The 16,031-nt window shown below is 39.5% G+C and overlaps 1 protein-coding gene across 1 annotated transcript in view; it reads left to right on the top strand.

Annotated features, from left to right (window-relative positions):
• The window catches only part of LOC124556586 (cyclin-dependent kinase 10), a 114,055-nt gene that overhangs the window by 79,360 nt on the left and 18,664 nt on the right, over window positions 1–16,031 (top strand). Inside the window, exons 4-7 of the mRNA XM_047130555.1 lie at window positions 141–213; window positions 11,836–12,010; window positions 13,696–13,898; window positions 15,042–15,488. Coding sequence (XP_046986511.1) covers window positions 141–213; window positions 11,836–12,010; window positions 13,696–13,898; window positions 15,042–15,488 — 898 coding nt within the window. The remainder of the gene's footprint in view (window positions 1–140; window positions 214–11,835; window positions 12,011–13,695; window positions 13,899–15,041; window positions 15,489–16,031) is intronic.

Here is a 16,031-nt window from a genome sequence, read left to right as displayed (position 1 = left end):
AGTGGAAATGCAAAGCCAAAACTTGACATCTCATGGGAGAAGGAAAACCTATTTATCATGTTGTAACAAAAAGGTGAAAGTGTTGGATGCTTCATTATTATGTGATAGTAATAAACATTTTTCAAAAATCATTGTTTCAGCTTGGAAGGTGTCGATTTGTGTCAGAATTTGAAAAACTGAACAGAATCGGAGAAGGAACGTATGGCATTGTTTGTAAGTAAAGTTTGTTTTATTACAAAGTAAGCATGCCAAACATGTGTTGCCTGTATGAACTACTGATCTGTGATTAGTAGTTGATAAAACTAAGTTACCAAGTACTTGTAGTAGTAGTAGTAGTAGTAGTAGTAGTAATTATCAGAACTTTTAATTGCATTGTGTATATTAAAGGGCATTACTTTATAAGCCCTTTGCATCACTTTTGAATGTTAGAATCTTATGTGAAAGAAGTTATCTTTCTAAGAACACTTTTTCTTTCCAGGTGTCAGATTGTTTATTCTTTTTTTTACGTAAATAGAAATGTCTATAATGCTGAGTTAGAAAAGAAATGAGCTTTTTTGTTGTGAGTAAAATGCAATTTTTAAATGATATTCACAAAATCAAGTAAAAGTATTTTTTGCTCTCTTCATTACTTCCAACTTAATAAGAAGCATAACCGATCTCCACTAGTAAAAATGAGGTTTCATTGAATTGTTGGAAATATGAAGGAATCTGTGACTGAAAGGAGCACTGTGTAGGGGATGGAGAAATGGAATAACAAATATTATTCTATTAGGGTAGAACTCATGTGGTGTATATTGAGACTCACATTAATTGGTCAAAAGGGTTCTGAAAATTTCGTTTTTTCATATTCATAGTATGAACTGAGCAGCTGATCTGGATGTACACAGTTCTAATAAAGACTCTTAAGAGCCAGGCAATGAAAACTGTAAAGTGTGTCGTAGAGACAAGATAGAGTTCTCTGTAATATTGGACATGAAAGGCCCTTGCTCAAAGTGACTGATTAAAGATGTTTTGGACACTATATTTATTTATGTAGATGCCATATTGTGTTGCTAGTTTTACTTAATCTTAAGTCTGGAAATATATTTTATCATTTGTTGTCCATATAACTTTTATAATGTTACCTGGAAATGCTATAAAGACCTGAAGTAATATAAAGTTAAATTTGTTTGACGTTATGTATCTTGCTGCAAGACTTGAGATTAGTGTTTCTTTAGTGGCCTTTATTATCCATTCCTAGTTTGATACTTAAGTTATATTTTCCACATTTAGTCATGTTAGTGTAATTTTATGCATTACTGTTCCTGACACTGACATTTCTGAAACAGTCTGCAAAGTTTTGTTTCTTTGCATTTTTGATACAGCCTGCACACATCACAAAAATTACTCTCATTGTAATGGTCATGGCACAGTCAACAGCCACAGAAAATAGTGACCAATGGATCTCAGATGTGAATCAAATGTTCTTCAGTATACAGAGAAACAGCATGGAAAAGATGAAGATTTAAAAATGTGGCCAAGATGGCAGTAGGAATGGTAAGTTATTTAAGAATGTTGGGAGCAAGGGAGTTACACAAGATGCAAGAAAGGAACTAAATATAAAAATGTCAAAGAAATTAGTAATGCAAATGCATATAACTAAATGGATAAACAAACTAAATTTATAAAGAAGTAGGTTCGACGTTAGATGAATAAGTTGAAAAGGGTGGGCATTAAATGATAAGAAACACAAAATAAAAACAAAGGAAGAAAAATTAGAACAGCAGGACAAGCCACAAAGATGGAAACTTGGAGGAAAAAGTACAGGAAATTGACAATAGAAAGAGATTAGCTCAAGTTAAGGTCACATGGGCGTAAGGTACATGGTAGGTGTCAGAGAGAGTGCACGGATGAAGACAGCCCTGGGAGTTGAGATCCGAAGGTTCAGTATCAGGACTGACTTGTTTCTTAGACACAATATGCACTAATTTAGTGGCTGACTCTTTTAAAGACATGGTGAAGTAGTTCAAAGTAATAAGCTTTGCTGTTGCATGAGAGTAGAAACTGAAGCCATTTAAACAGCCCCAAAAGAAATAGAAAAGTGGGTCATTTCAAAGCATTTGAAAAAGATGCTTTTGTTTGCTTATTGTGCAAATTGACATTTTTTTCATTGAAACCAAAAATAAATATATAAAAAATATCACCATAAATAAATGAAGAAAGTGAATATCTGAAAGGTTCAGTCATTTATTGAGATTTTAAAATTTTATTTTGATTTTAAAATTTTATTTTTTGTGAAGATCCATACTGTCATTGTTTTTTGAGAATTAAAACCTGGTGTCCAAGCAGATTGTTTTCTTTTTATGATCCATGCAATTGACAAGTTTCAAATGACACCCCTCCCCCTGATTTCATGCCCCAAGCTATTGCAGTCCATTCTTCCTTCCCTGGTTACATTTCCTCCACCCTGCCCCCACCCTCTCCTCACCCTTACACCTTCTCTGCTCCCCCCTCCTTCCCCCCTCTTGGTGTTCTGTTTTATGTTGACATGGCTGTCCACCAGGTTCCCTGTATTGCTTGCAATTTTGTTCCTCTTGCCTGTGCTCCTTAATCCTTTTTGGCATTTACGTCCCCACTTGAGATTTGACCTCCATCTCTAAATTTTCTGTTTTTAGTGTGAGCCATTTGGGGAAAAACTCCCACCCTAGCGTCTACGGTGTGGATACCTCTCTCCCCTTCCTTCCTCTCTTCATTCCCCACCATAGACCCGTCCACCCTGTTAGGTCACCAGCTTGTGTAGCCAGGCCGTGTGGTGTGGCTGTTATGTACCCATCTGGCTGAGCCCCCTGACAACACAGGTATCACACTACTGATACCTGGTCTGTTCCCTCCCCATGTATGCCAAGGAGTGGTTGCTTGTCTTTCTGGAGCATTGGAACTCCCAGCAATGGCCGCCATGCTAGGCGGCCCTTGCTGTGGCTGGATGGTGCCCATGGGGAGAGCCCCTGATTGGAGTGGGTGGTATCAGGGCGGATGCTTGGCACATGAAGCATATAAAGCTGCAAAAATATGGCCGTTCTCAAATGGCCATCTCTTTGAATGGTGAAGGATCATTGAGTGCTGCTTCGTATGACCCGACAGCCTCCCCTTTCATGCCTACACCATGGAAGGAGGGCCAGGCTCACCGTCCTGGGATAAAACACTTCCCCCTACTCGATCTGTACTAGGACGGATTCACTATCACTAAGCCATTGTTTTTTGTGGAGAATATCGAGAACACGTTCGCAAACACAACCGCACCGATACCGTGCCTTCATTCTGACCCTCCCAGAGAAGGCCAAGGTTATGTGCTACAGATGTGATGTGAAGCTGTATGCCCCATTACGCATGAGGTTTTTGCACTTTGGGCATGTCTTCCCGCTGTATGGTAGACCCTCTGTGTGGTGACTGTAGACACCCAATCCATGAGCAAAGCCCGTGTTCCCCCACCTTTGTATGTCAATTGTCATGACCACCATTCCCCTCGCTCATCAGATTGCTTAGCTTTCAAGAGAGAAAAGAAGATCCAAGAGTACAAGTCCCTGGATTGCCTGTCTTAGGCTTGGGATCGCCAAAAATATGAGAGACTTAATCTGGTTCCACTTCCTGCAACTTTTGCCTCTGTTACATCCTTTCCCCTCTTATCTGTTCCTTAACCCAGCCCTGTCCCCCCTCTTTCCTCTCCCTCCCCTGTCGTTCCACTCCACGAGCCACTCCCCCTCCCCGACCGAAGAAGTGTGTCCCTTCTTCGGCACTTGGCAGTGATGGGCTCCTCCCCTCCGCCCCCCTCCGGGACCCCTCTGCCCGGCATCTCTCATGCCACAAGCCAACTACCACAACTCGCCCGTGAGACACACTACCTGTGCGCCCCAAGGTCGCCCACTCTCTCTCAGTTCTGGATCTTGCAGAATCCAGTGGAACTGCATCAGATACTATTGTCACCTGCCAGAAATATGTCGTCTTATTTCCTCCTGTTCTGCATTCTGTCTTGCTCTTCAAGAAACGCACTTCTGTGACAACCACTCTCCGATGCTTCATGATTATTGGGTGTTCTGTCTGAACCATGCCGGCCCCCAGATAGCATCTGGAGGGGTCTGCACTTCGGTACTTCGGTTCGCTCCGGTGTCATTAGTGACTGGATCCCTCTTTGTACCAATCTGGAAGCAATAGTGTTTAGAATGCAAACAATTCCAGCAAACACCGTTTGCAATGTCTATCTCCTTCCAGGTAGGCCAGTTCCCTATGTTGAACTGGCTACCTTAATACAGCAACTCCTGCCCTCGTTTCTCCTCCTCGGGGACTTCAGTGCACACCGCCCTCTGTAGGGGAGTGCCATTTCAGTGGGTAGGGGTCTTCTAATTGACCAACTTATTACAGACTTTGATTTGTGTCTCCTCAATGACGATTCCCCTACACACTTCAGTGCCGCTCATGGCACCTTTACTCCTATCGATCTCACTATCTCCTCATTGGTCACCCCTTGATGATCTTTGTGACAGTGACCACTTTCTGGTGATTCTAACGTTCCCCTGCCTCCGCCTGGCAGACATGTCCCCATGTTGGGCATTCTGCTGGACCAGTTGGCCTATGTATATGTCTGCTGTGCACTTTTGACACCTCTCTTTCAAATTGCACTGATGCTGGCACTGCTGTCCCCCTTGTCATAGACTGGTACCGTGGTGAATCAAGGACATAGCAGTCACTGTCCAGGACTGCCGATGGGTGCTGCAGCAATTTAAATGACACTCTTCACAGACCAGCCTCTTTGCTTTTAAGTGCCTCCATGCTAAGGCTCAGTGCCTTATTAAGCAGAGTAAAAAGGAGTGCTGGGAATGCTATGTTTCGTCACTGGGGACGTATGCCTCTTCCTCCCAGGTTTGGTCCAAGCTCCATAGCCTTCTGGGCTGCCAGCGACAGTCAGCTGTCCAGGGTCTTATTCTGTTAGGTGCTCTGTTTACTAATGCATTGGTCCTTGCAGAACACCTCGTGACACACTTTGCGGTGGCATCAGCATCCTCTTCCTATCCTGCTACCTTTCTCCATCAGAAATGCTGAGTTAAATAGACCCCCCTCTGTTTCAACCCCCACTATGCTGAACTCTTTAATGAACCCTTCACTGAATGGGAATTCTTGCAGGCTCTTACCTCTTCACATGACACAGCCCCAGGCCCGGATTCCATCCACAACCAAATGATCCAACCTTTTGACATTACCCAGAGGCAACATCTACTGAAGGTCTCCAACCACATTCGGGAGGACGACGGTTCAATCCTGCGTCCAGCATCCTGATTTAGGTTTTCTGTGATTTCCCTAAATTGCTCCAGGCAAATGCCGGGTTGGTTCCTTTGAAAGGGCACGGCCGACTTCCTTCCCCGTCCCTCCCTAATCCGATGAGACCGATGACCTCGCTCTCTGGTCTCCTCCCCCCCCCCTCCCCCCCCCCCCTCCCCCCCGCCCCAAAAATCCAATCTTCAACCACATTTGGCTCACAGGTGCTTTCCTGTCACAATGGTGAGACAGTATAGTTATTCCCATCCTTAAGCCCAGGAAGAACCCAACATCTCTCGACAGCTACCACACAATTAGCCTGATGAATGTACTTCGTAAACTGTTTGAGAGGATGGTTAGCTTCTGATTATGTTGGGTACTCGAATCTTGGGGCCTTTTGTCCCCGTATCAGTGTGGCTTCCGGGAAGGACAATCTCCAACTGACTGTTTACTCAGATTGGAAACAACAATCTGATAGGCTTTTACTAATAGCTGGCACTTTGTCATGGTCTTCTTTGACCTGCAAAAGGCATACAACATGGCTTGGCACCATCAAATTTAATTACCCTTCATGACTGGGGCTTTTGCGGCCCCCTTCCAATTTTGTCTGCAAGTTTTTATCCCACTGGCTCTTCCGGTATTGAGTTGGCACTTCACTCGGCACCTTTCGGATTCAGGAGAATGGTACCCCACAGGGGTCTGTGTTAAGTGTCACACTCTTCCTCATAGCCATCAATGGGATTGTAACCTCTGTTAGGCCTGTGGTTACCCCAGTTTTGTATGTTGACAATTTTTGCATCTGGTGTAGCTCCCACTCGGTAGCATCTGCTGAGCGCCGAATCCCAGGCGCCATCCGATGGGTCTCTGCATTCTGGTTTTCTGCTTCTGGTTTTCTTCCTGTAACGTTATTTAGGCAACCGGCTCATAGATGTTGTAACAGAGTCCCATTTCTTGGGACTTATTTTTGATAAGATGCTGACATGGATGCCCCATATTCGCCACCTGAAGACTGCATGCATGTGGAAACTTACTGCTCTTCACCTCTTGGCCCACACATCTTGGGATGCAGACTGTGCTGCTCTTCTCCATCTTTATCATGTCCTGGCCTTGTACAGACTAGATTATGTTAGTCAGGTTTATGGCTCAGCAGCTACTCCCACTCTGAAAATACTTGACTCTGTTCACCATTGTGGGGTGCATCTAGCTATTGGTGCCTTTCACACTCGTCCCGTTGACAGTCTTCTCACAGAAGTGGAGATGTCCCTTCTACAGATATGATGGACCCAACTTCTGGTTTCTTAAGCAATCGCTATTCGTCGTTTTCCTGACCATCCCAAAATGTGGTTGTAGAACCAGACTGACGGTATGCCATATATTGGTGGAATGTCCCCTTCTTTTGGCCCTTTGTACTAAGTATAGTCTTCCATATTCCTCAAATATAGTATTAGCTGATGATTCACAGATGGTTGAACGGATCCTCAGTTTCCTCTCTGAAGGTGGTTTTTATTTTCAAATATAAGGTTTTGCTTTAGTCCTGGAACAGAGACAGGGTAATTATGGTTGGGGCCTCTCTTCATGTTTTTTCAGTCTGGGAGCCATGACACTCCTTCTTGCAAAGACAGCTCTTCTATCCCTCTGTTTCCCCAGTTTTTAGATTTGGGCTACACTTTTATAACCTTCTACTGTGTGTGCTTCAACTTCCTTGTTTTATAGTTTGACTCATCTGATTGGATCCATCCACTTTTAGTGGACCCTCTCTCTTTTTTGGGATAACTTCAGAATTGCCAGACTAATGACCTCACCGTTTGGTCCGATAACCCCCATCAATTAATTCATAAGTCAGTTTCAAGCATTTATCTTAAGCTTCCATCTTCTTTCCACAATGTAATACATCACTGTACTTGTGAACAGGTATACAATATTGTACATGAGTATGTCCATTAGCCGACACAAACAGAAAACTCCAGGAAGCACAGGGCCACACAGATGTAAAGTACATAGTAGGCGTCACAGAGAGTGCACAAGTGAAGGCAGCCCAGGGAGCTGAGGGGGCTGAGAGAAAACTCCAGAAAGCTTCCTGTTTGTGTCAGCTAATAAACTTTATCATGTAGACTGTTGTATTGATTTTGTTCCACATATACACAGAAATAAGGTGTATACCTGTCCACATGTGCCAGTGATGTATTACAATGTGAAATGAAACTGGAGGCATTAGATATGTGCTTGCAAATGACCCATGTTTAAAACTGGTGGGTTGTGTGGATGATAAAAAGAACACAGCCTATTTGGACCAGATTTTCATTCACAAAATTTATTGAGATCTTAAGAACTAATCTTGAAACAGTAAAAGCTACTTTTTTTGTTTATTCTTGGTGCACAGTTTTGTTTAAAGTAATTAAGTGACTGGCGTGCAGTTAAGGTACTACTTCATTAATGTTGTCAACACTCTCACCTCATGGACATTTTCTTCTAAAGATGGCTTAATTGAAATACATGACCAAGACAAATAAAAAGTTACTTGTAGTGTTTCACAATTAGTTTTTAATTATTAGTTACTGAGGTTATAGGGATGTCTAACATTACTGAAATTTTCATTTTTACTGTTTTGTCACATTGTATGACTTCATAAACCACTTTTTATCCAATAGTCATTTTTTATCCCCTGCTTGTTAACTATCTCTTCCAAACTTCTCTTATTTTAATGTGCAAGTTTATGCTTTTTAAGTGGTTTCCCAATTAAATGTCCATCCTTGTCTGCTCAGGGCCATTTTAAGGTCCAAATAACACAAGTGGCTGGTTGGAATGCCAAACTGAGAGGGGTGCCAGAGGCACTTAAGTGCCATATTTGTAGACATTTGTATGCATTCTTCATCGGAGGTACCACAGCCACAAATTTATTAAATGAATGTAATAGTTTATTTTTCCATTTAGGCAGTATTTATTTGAACTTATTCTTCATTCCACAACTAGTTAACTTTGTAAATACAAACAAATGGAAGTACATAATGTGAATATGCTGATATTTTTATACATATGACACCTTTATCAAGCTAAATCAAGGCTTAAAAGGTCTAAACTAGTTTTGGAACAAAAAAGAAGTTCAAATAAATTGAGTGTAAGTAGAAAAACACTACATTCATGTTTACAGGGTGTTCTCGAACTGGCTATGTGCCTGCCATAGGTTAGAACTGGCAGTATCAACTGGTTGTTGATAATCCGTTTCATAAAAATTTACAAAGTACTTCTGAATATACCATGAGTAGTATTTCTTCTCCTGTCTTTGTTTCCCCATGCTTGTTGTTTTCAGCTGCCATATGTAAATGAATTCTTAAAAATTTAATAACACTGTATGTATATACTGATTATGCGTCAATATGGTCTCTGTTTTGTTTTCAGACTTACTCTTATTCTTGTGCAGTTCAAGCTAACAGAAATATTTCATCCCAAAATCAAAAAAGCGACAAATCGGTCATATTTACGTGTGTTCCTTTTTCTGCTAAGTCCATTAACTTTTAAAAATCTCTCTCTGAGGTGCTGAAAATTGTGGGTTAGATTGATGAAGTCACCTTCCATATATACTTTTAAAATTATGAAATTTCTATACTCTTCATGCATTTGAATTGAAACTGAAGCTTTACTTTAAGTATTTCGTAATGAATTGGTCTTGTTTCATCCATTAGTTTTCTCTACAATTGATACATCCTTTCTGTCTCCAATTCTTGATATTTGTTACTTTCTTTTTCATTTCACTGCATATACACAAGTTTCCTTTAGATCATCAACGAGCTGAATCTTTTTGCCCTCTTGACTTTCTCTTACCAGCTACGTATTCTTCAGGAACGGTTTTTGTGACACCATTTCCCCATAGCATATACCTGCTTCAATTTTTCCTGTTTTTATTACTGCCAGTAAGTGGCTGTCTTCTCCAGTATTTATTAACAGTTAATTTCTCACATCAACCCATCTTGTCTTTTATGTTTTTAATCACAACAAAATGTCAGAAAAATCCAGCCTTTTTCAATCATCAGTCCTCTGGGATCAAGTTTCTGCACAGGATCACAGAACACTAAATGAGAAATGTTTTATTTGTTGTTTCCTCAGGCTAATGCAGAACTTCGATATGAAGATTTAATTCCTTATGTTTGAACTCCCACTACAGATCTAAAAGCTTTCTAAAAACTTATCAATCTCTAAGTGATTACTCATGCACATTGCTTCTTACAACCATGTTTATTATTTGCAGCTGATCCATCAAACTATATCTACCCCCTGAAACAGTTTCTTCTCCTTATTAAAAAAATATTTTTTTTTTCTTTTTATCCCAGTAGTGACAACTTTTCTTTGTTCCCATTATTGTGGTTTAATATACTATGGCATCGTTCTAAGTATTGGGTATAATCTGACAAGGACATTTTGTCAATGATCCTCAGGTTTCATATTTACTACATATAGCTTGCTTTTTTTCATTTGCATTATTCGGAGATATTTCTCTATGTGTCAAATGGCTGAATGCAATTATTGTAGCAATATTTCAGAAACAAAAATATTTTAACTATTTTAGCAACAACAAATATATAAAAATAATGTACTTTGTAAAAGAGATTTATCATTGCAATCTGTAATCAGAGTTGATTTCAGTGGGTTAAATAGGAAGTACTTTTGATCAGTAAACTTTTTTTAATGACTAAGAATCAAGTCCCCCTCTAGCTGTCCAGACCAGTGTGCAGAGATTTACATAGATTCTGTCCATGCCAACTAGTGTTGATGCACATTGTGGAAAATAATCATCCCGAGGTATGTCTATGATCTGTGCCACCAGTGATTCGTAAGGTTCACTGTGGAGGATCTGTATAACTGTGAAACGCCCTGTAGTTGCTTCTTGTGATGTAGTGGGGAAGATAGAGTGGGAATCACCTTCTCACTCTTCAGTTTGCAGACCTACCAAGGTGGGAAGTGCGTGACCAGTCTGGCAATCTAACTTCCCTCGCCACATGGGATTAGCCGCGCGGTCTAAGGCGCTGCAGTCATGGACTGTGTAGCTGGTCCCGGCGGAGGTTCGAGTCCACCCTCAGGCATGGGTGTGTGTGTTTGTCCTTAGGATAATTTAGGTTAAATAGTGTGTAATCTTAGGGACTGATGACCTTAGCAATTAAGTCCCATAAGATTTCACACACATTTCAACATTTAACTTCCCTTGTGCTTCTACCATCTACATCAGCTGCACACACACCACTGCCTACAACCTGTTACACCTATAGAACACAATTTATCCCTTAATATGGCTCTGCTGCATGTAGCTGTTGTATACACATTTGATATTTCTTCATAACCCAATTAATTTAAAAATAAACATTAATTTTATACCATTAAAACACTGTTTTCAATAATTTGCTGTTTTTTCATACTCTGCAATGCAGAAACTATCGGTTTTAGAGAAAAAAGGAATAGAACATTTTTAGGAAATTTAATGTAGTATAATTTTGTACAGGGAAAAATTTTCACTAGAAACGGAGATTTTCGAGTTATTCTAGAAAAACATAAAAAGTCGTATTTAAACAGCCACAATACACCTCCCTAACTCTCACACCATACCTGTCAGGATTTTTAGTATGTAATTTGTAGCACTCCTTCCTACCACTGTAAAAAAATTTGTAACTACATGAATTTTTTCCCCTATTCAACCATTTTTGGTCCTTGTTGATTCAGCTACTGCACATATTTGAGAAATTGTGTCATCACAGGAGACTGAAATGCTTGAAATGCAGTTGATCTGACTTCTTTCAATTACCTTTTCCAACAAAGACAGACTAAACAGACACATTAAACATTTTACAATCTGGGTTGCTGTGCATATGTGAACCATGAACACCCTTTCAAGTACTATGTGATCTGACAGATTTATAGAGAAATGACCATTGGAGGAACTCAGTTCTGGATCACATTGTGTGGTAACATACCCATTTTACTTCCCTGTTTTGCTAAATTATTCTTAGCAGACATGTTGGCTAAGTTAAAGGCAAACATAATCAGTTGCTAGGAAAGTATTGTTTTCTAATGGGGAATGGATGTGTACATTCTGGTAGGGTGAACATAATCCAATAGGTTTGTTTATGCATTAAAGTTGATGATTATTGTGATTTGTGAAGGTTCAAAAATGGTTCAAATGGCTCTGAGCACTATGGGACTTAACATCTATGGTCATCAGTCCCCTAGAACTTAGCTACTTAAACCTAACTGACCTAAGGACATCACACAACACCCAGTCATCACGAGGCAGAGAAAATCCCTGACCCCGCCGGATTTGTGAAGGCTTTCTTGGAGAAGTTATAGTAAATATTCATTGTTGGGAAAAGTTAAATTAACAAATAACTTCCATATTGTATTTGTGTCTAGCTAGCACCAGATAAATTCTGCAGATATTCTGCCAATTGCTGTTCCTTGCCTAGTTCTCTAATTCCTGTATGTGTAATGACTTATGTTCAATGGTAAATGATGTATCAATGTTCTTTATTGACAATGTTTAGAATTGTGAAATACTTTCTGCTGCAGATCGTGCAAGAGATACAAAATCAGATAAAGTGGTTGCACTGAAGAAAGTTCGAATGGAACATGAAAAGGATGGTTTGCCTGTTAGCGGCCTTCGTGAAATTTCAGTGTTGCTGAGTTGTCGCCATGAGAATATAGTTCACCTGAAAGAAGTTGTTGTTGGAAGGAGCCTGGAAAGGTGTGTTCTGGTTAACCACTTTCTTAGTTGGTATTTATATGCCAATACAAAAGAATAAGGGAAGAATAAATAAGCTGCCTTGATCATGATACTTTTAAAACACAGTACTGCCTGAAGTTAGTCATTGTGATAAAGTGAACTGCGACTTGGATTGGTCACTGCAGTTGGTCTGTTTTGTACCTAAACCTGCCTTTCGTTAAGTGAGACATGGTGCATTCTTCACTCGGTGACTGATATAGATTTGCAAGAATTGAACTCTATTTCAGAAGTGATCACAAATTAATTTTTGCTTAATAACTTGCCCTAGACAATTAATAACTGTAATCATGTCTCTCTCTCATGTGCACATTGTGTTCCGTAGATTCCATCATGAAGGAGAACCATTGGAAATATGGAAAGAGCCAAGGTATACATCTGTAGTGTGTTGTTACAAACTATTTTGAGATCTGTAGAAAGGATACTAATAAAGTTTTGCTTTACATCCATGATTGTCTTGCTTTCTTGTAGCATTTTCCTCTGCTCATTGCAGGTCTTCAGAATTTGAAACCAATTACCAGAGGGTTACCTTGTTGTTTTAGCAGTGGAGCATGGTCATTCCACCATGTATGTGGAAGCTCATGATTTGTAGAAAACTCCCAGGCTTTAAAGCAAGTCTTCACTTTTGGAAGCACAGCAAAGTCACATTGAGCAAAATAAAGGTTGCACTGAATCTATGACATATAATACAACTAAATAACCCTTTCAAATTTTTGAACAATATTCTATATCATGAGTGGGCAACTGGTGACCTTTAGACCGCATCCAGCACGCAATCTGTTTCAGTCCGGCCCTTGGAAGAAATTCCGCGTGAACACAAAACGAATGTTCTCTCAAAAATTTGTGTATTGAGGCATAATTTGCTGGCATGGCATGTCAGGAAAGGGGTGCCATTCCTGTCGGTGCATTACCACATAAACATTAATCTCACAGGCTCTATAGTTTTGACTTTATGCTCTAGGAGCACTGCTTTTGCATGACGAGGTGGCCCATGAGCTTAAGTAAGTGTGTGAATCAGGTCTGTGGTTCACCAAAGGTTGTCCATGCCTGTTCTAGATCATTGTTTTAGTGAAGAAACACTTAATGAATCTGAATTTTGGCACACGACTTTTAAATGACTTTGCGGTTTGTGTCCAACATTGTTCTGTACCCTATATAATAGTGAAGTTTTCTTTGTTTAAAAATGTTGAGACTCACATGTTTAAACATTCCCTGTTGTAAGTATGGTTGAAGCTAAACGCACACAGAACCAAATTGTTAGCTATCCGTGTGTGGTCTCACACTGCAAAACTTTCCTAGTATCCTTTGTATTGACAGTTACTTATAAATGATTGAAGTTTGAAAGAAAACATTTAACATATTTCTGTCTCTTTATATTGTTCAAAATATGTTATTTTTAAATTTCTTTCAAAGTTTTGTTGTTGTTGTTGTTGTTGTTGTTGTTGTTATTTAAACAGGCTGTTGTCAAAAGTGCCGTTAGTTTTCTTTGAGAGTGTAATATCAAACAAGCAATATTTATGTCTTAAATTTTCTTGACCATTGTCCTGTGTAAATGTGACTCATAAAATATTAACATTATCATCTCAACTAATATCATTTTCTTCTTACATTTGGATATAATTTTTACATGTGAATTTTTATTGTTTCAGCATTTTCCTTGCAATGGAGTACTGTGAACAGGACCTGGCTAGTCTACTTGATAACATGCAGGCCCCTTTTTCTGAATCGCAAGTAAAGTGTATCATGTTGCAAGTTTTACGAGGCCTGCAGTACCTACATCGTAATTTTGTGGTACATCGTGACCTTAAAGTTTCAAACTTGCTGATGACAGACAAAGGATGTGTAAAAATAGGTAACTTTATTAATACTTATACTTCTGGATTGTCTTTCAAATGTTACTTCCTTTAATAGTTGTTGTCGATGCATAAAGACATTGGTTTCTTGAAATAGTATGAAGCTGTAATTCCATCAGTTCACCTCCAGACCTCCCATTCCACCTAACCTTCCACTTTTTGACCATCTATGCATCGTTTCCTGCCATCTGAGAATCTTCATACATCCTCACTCTCTTTCTGTTCCACTATCTATGACACACTTTCCTCTCCCACCATCATGTGCAGACCCAGTGTTCAGTTCTGGGGAGGGGGTCACAGTTTGTTAAAAGTAACTTGTAATTTATAGAACTCCTTATCTTCAAGACTCAAGTTCTCACGCTACTATATTCTCCAAAAGCTAGCTCTGAAATGTGGAATTTAAAAACATAAATGCTTATACTAAAATGTTTTTTGGACCGGAGAAGGACATGACCCAGGTGACATTTCCCCTCCCCCTCTTCCCCCTCCACAGGATCTGCACTTGTCTACAAACCTAAAACCTCTGTACCCACTCACCAACCCTATTCATCCATATTCATATCTCTGCCCACCCAGTTCCTTGCCATCACAGAAATTACCTTGCTATCACACCGTTTTCCCCATATTTCAAGTCCATGAGACAACCCACATCACCTCCCTCCCCGCCATGTTATTCAGTGAGTCTAATCTTCACCACCTTCCACTCACCAAAATATTTTTCAGTGCTCAGACATCTTTGTTATTCTGTGCTAAGTTTATCATGAGAAATACTTTATTTGTTCCGTTTTTGTATAATTATGGTAGTTTTTACAGTATCATTGTACATGATTAAAGTTATTTATGGTTCACATTTCCTTTTACCTAAACATTCATAGTTGACTGACAGAGCATACTGCCTGCTTCTGGGGAATATTGAAATATTACTACAATGTGAAAAGTACACTGATTTATTCAGTGTATATGAATGTTCGACGTCGTCGTTTACTTTTTAAACCATTACTAAAAACATAAAACTATAAATGTTCATAATTTTTAGGTTTCTTAAATGTATTATATAAACTGTATCAGCTAATGTGATGTTATGGTGTTTCATTAATAATATATCCTTTCATGACAGTGTTTCTCTCTCTGTCTCTTTTTAGCTGATTTTGGACTAGCACGATGGTTTGGATTACCTTTGCGACCAATGACCCCTCGTGTGGTAACACTGTGGTATCGTGCACCAGAGTTGTTGCTACAGGCCCGCACACAAACTACTTCTGTGGATATGTGGGCAGCAGGCTGTATATTAGGTGAACTATTGGGCCATCGGCCATTACTGCCTGGGCGTTCAGAACTTGGCCAGCTTGAGCTTATTGTGGATCTTTTGGGAACACCTTCTGATGCCATTTGGCCAGAGTTCTCCTCTCTTCCAGCTCTACAGAGCTTTACTTTGAAGCAGCAGCCCTATAATAATTTAAAGCAGAGGTTTCCATGGCTTTCTGCTGCCGGGCTAAGGTTACTAAACTTCCTTTTCATGTATGATCCCAAAAAAAGAGCTACAGCTGAAGAGTGTCTACAGAGCTCTTACTTCAAGGAAGCACCACTTCGTAAGTATTTGTTTTTTAATTTGCTTTATGGGGCATTAAACATCCTTAATTCATACAAGTAAATATTGACAGCTTTTTAATCAAAATGACTCAGTGTTTTATTTTTAATTTCAAATGCATTAATTTTGGTTTCACTACAACAAAGAAATATATGTAACAGAATATTTTATAATTTTTCATGTTTATGAAGCAAATGGCTTTCTCTTTTAAAAACATGAGCTTTGTCTTCAAATATTTTACTTTTTGGCTTTATGTCTGCCAAATACTGCTCTCTATAGATAATGCTTCTTTGCATATCTGCATGTAGCACAAGGAAAGTGAAAGAGAGTAACATAACCACTGTGAGTAAGAGTTTCGTTGTCCAACATGAGGAGTGACTACACTACTTTACCAGCAGACTGAGTAATATATGTTCACAGACCATGGTATCAATTAGTTTACAAGAGCAGAACTAGACATAAATTACATAAGACTTGCAAAAATAATAATGAACTAAAATAAAGTTGTAGGAATAATACATTATGCAAAGTTTATCACATTGCA

This window comes from Schistocerca americana, chromosome X (genome assembly GCF_021461395.2).
Source record: "Schistocerca americana isolate TAMUIC-IGC-003095 chromosome X, iqSchAmer2.1, whole genome shotgun sequence".
In the NCBI taxonomy this organism is placed as follows: Eukaryota; Metazoa; Arthropoda; class Insecta; order Orthoptera; family Acrididae; genus Schistocerca; species Schistocerca americana.
This window is presented reverse-complemented; position numbering and strand designations above follow the sequence as displayed.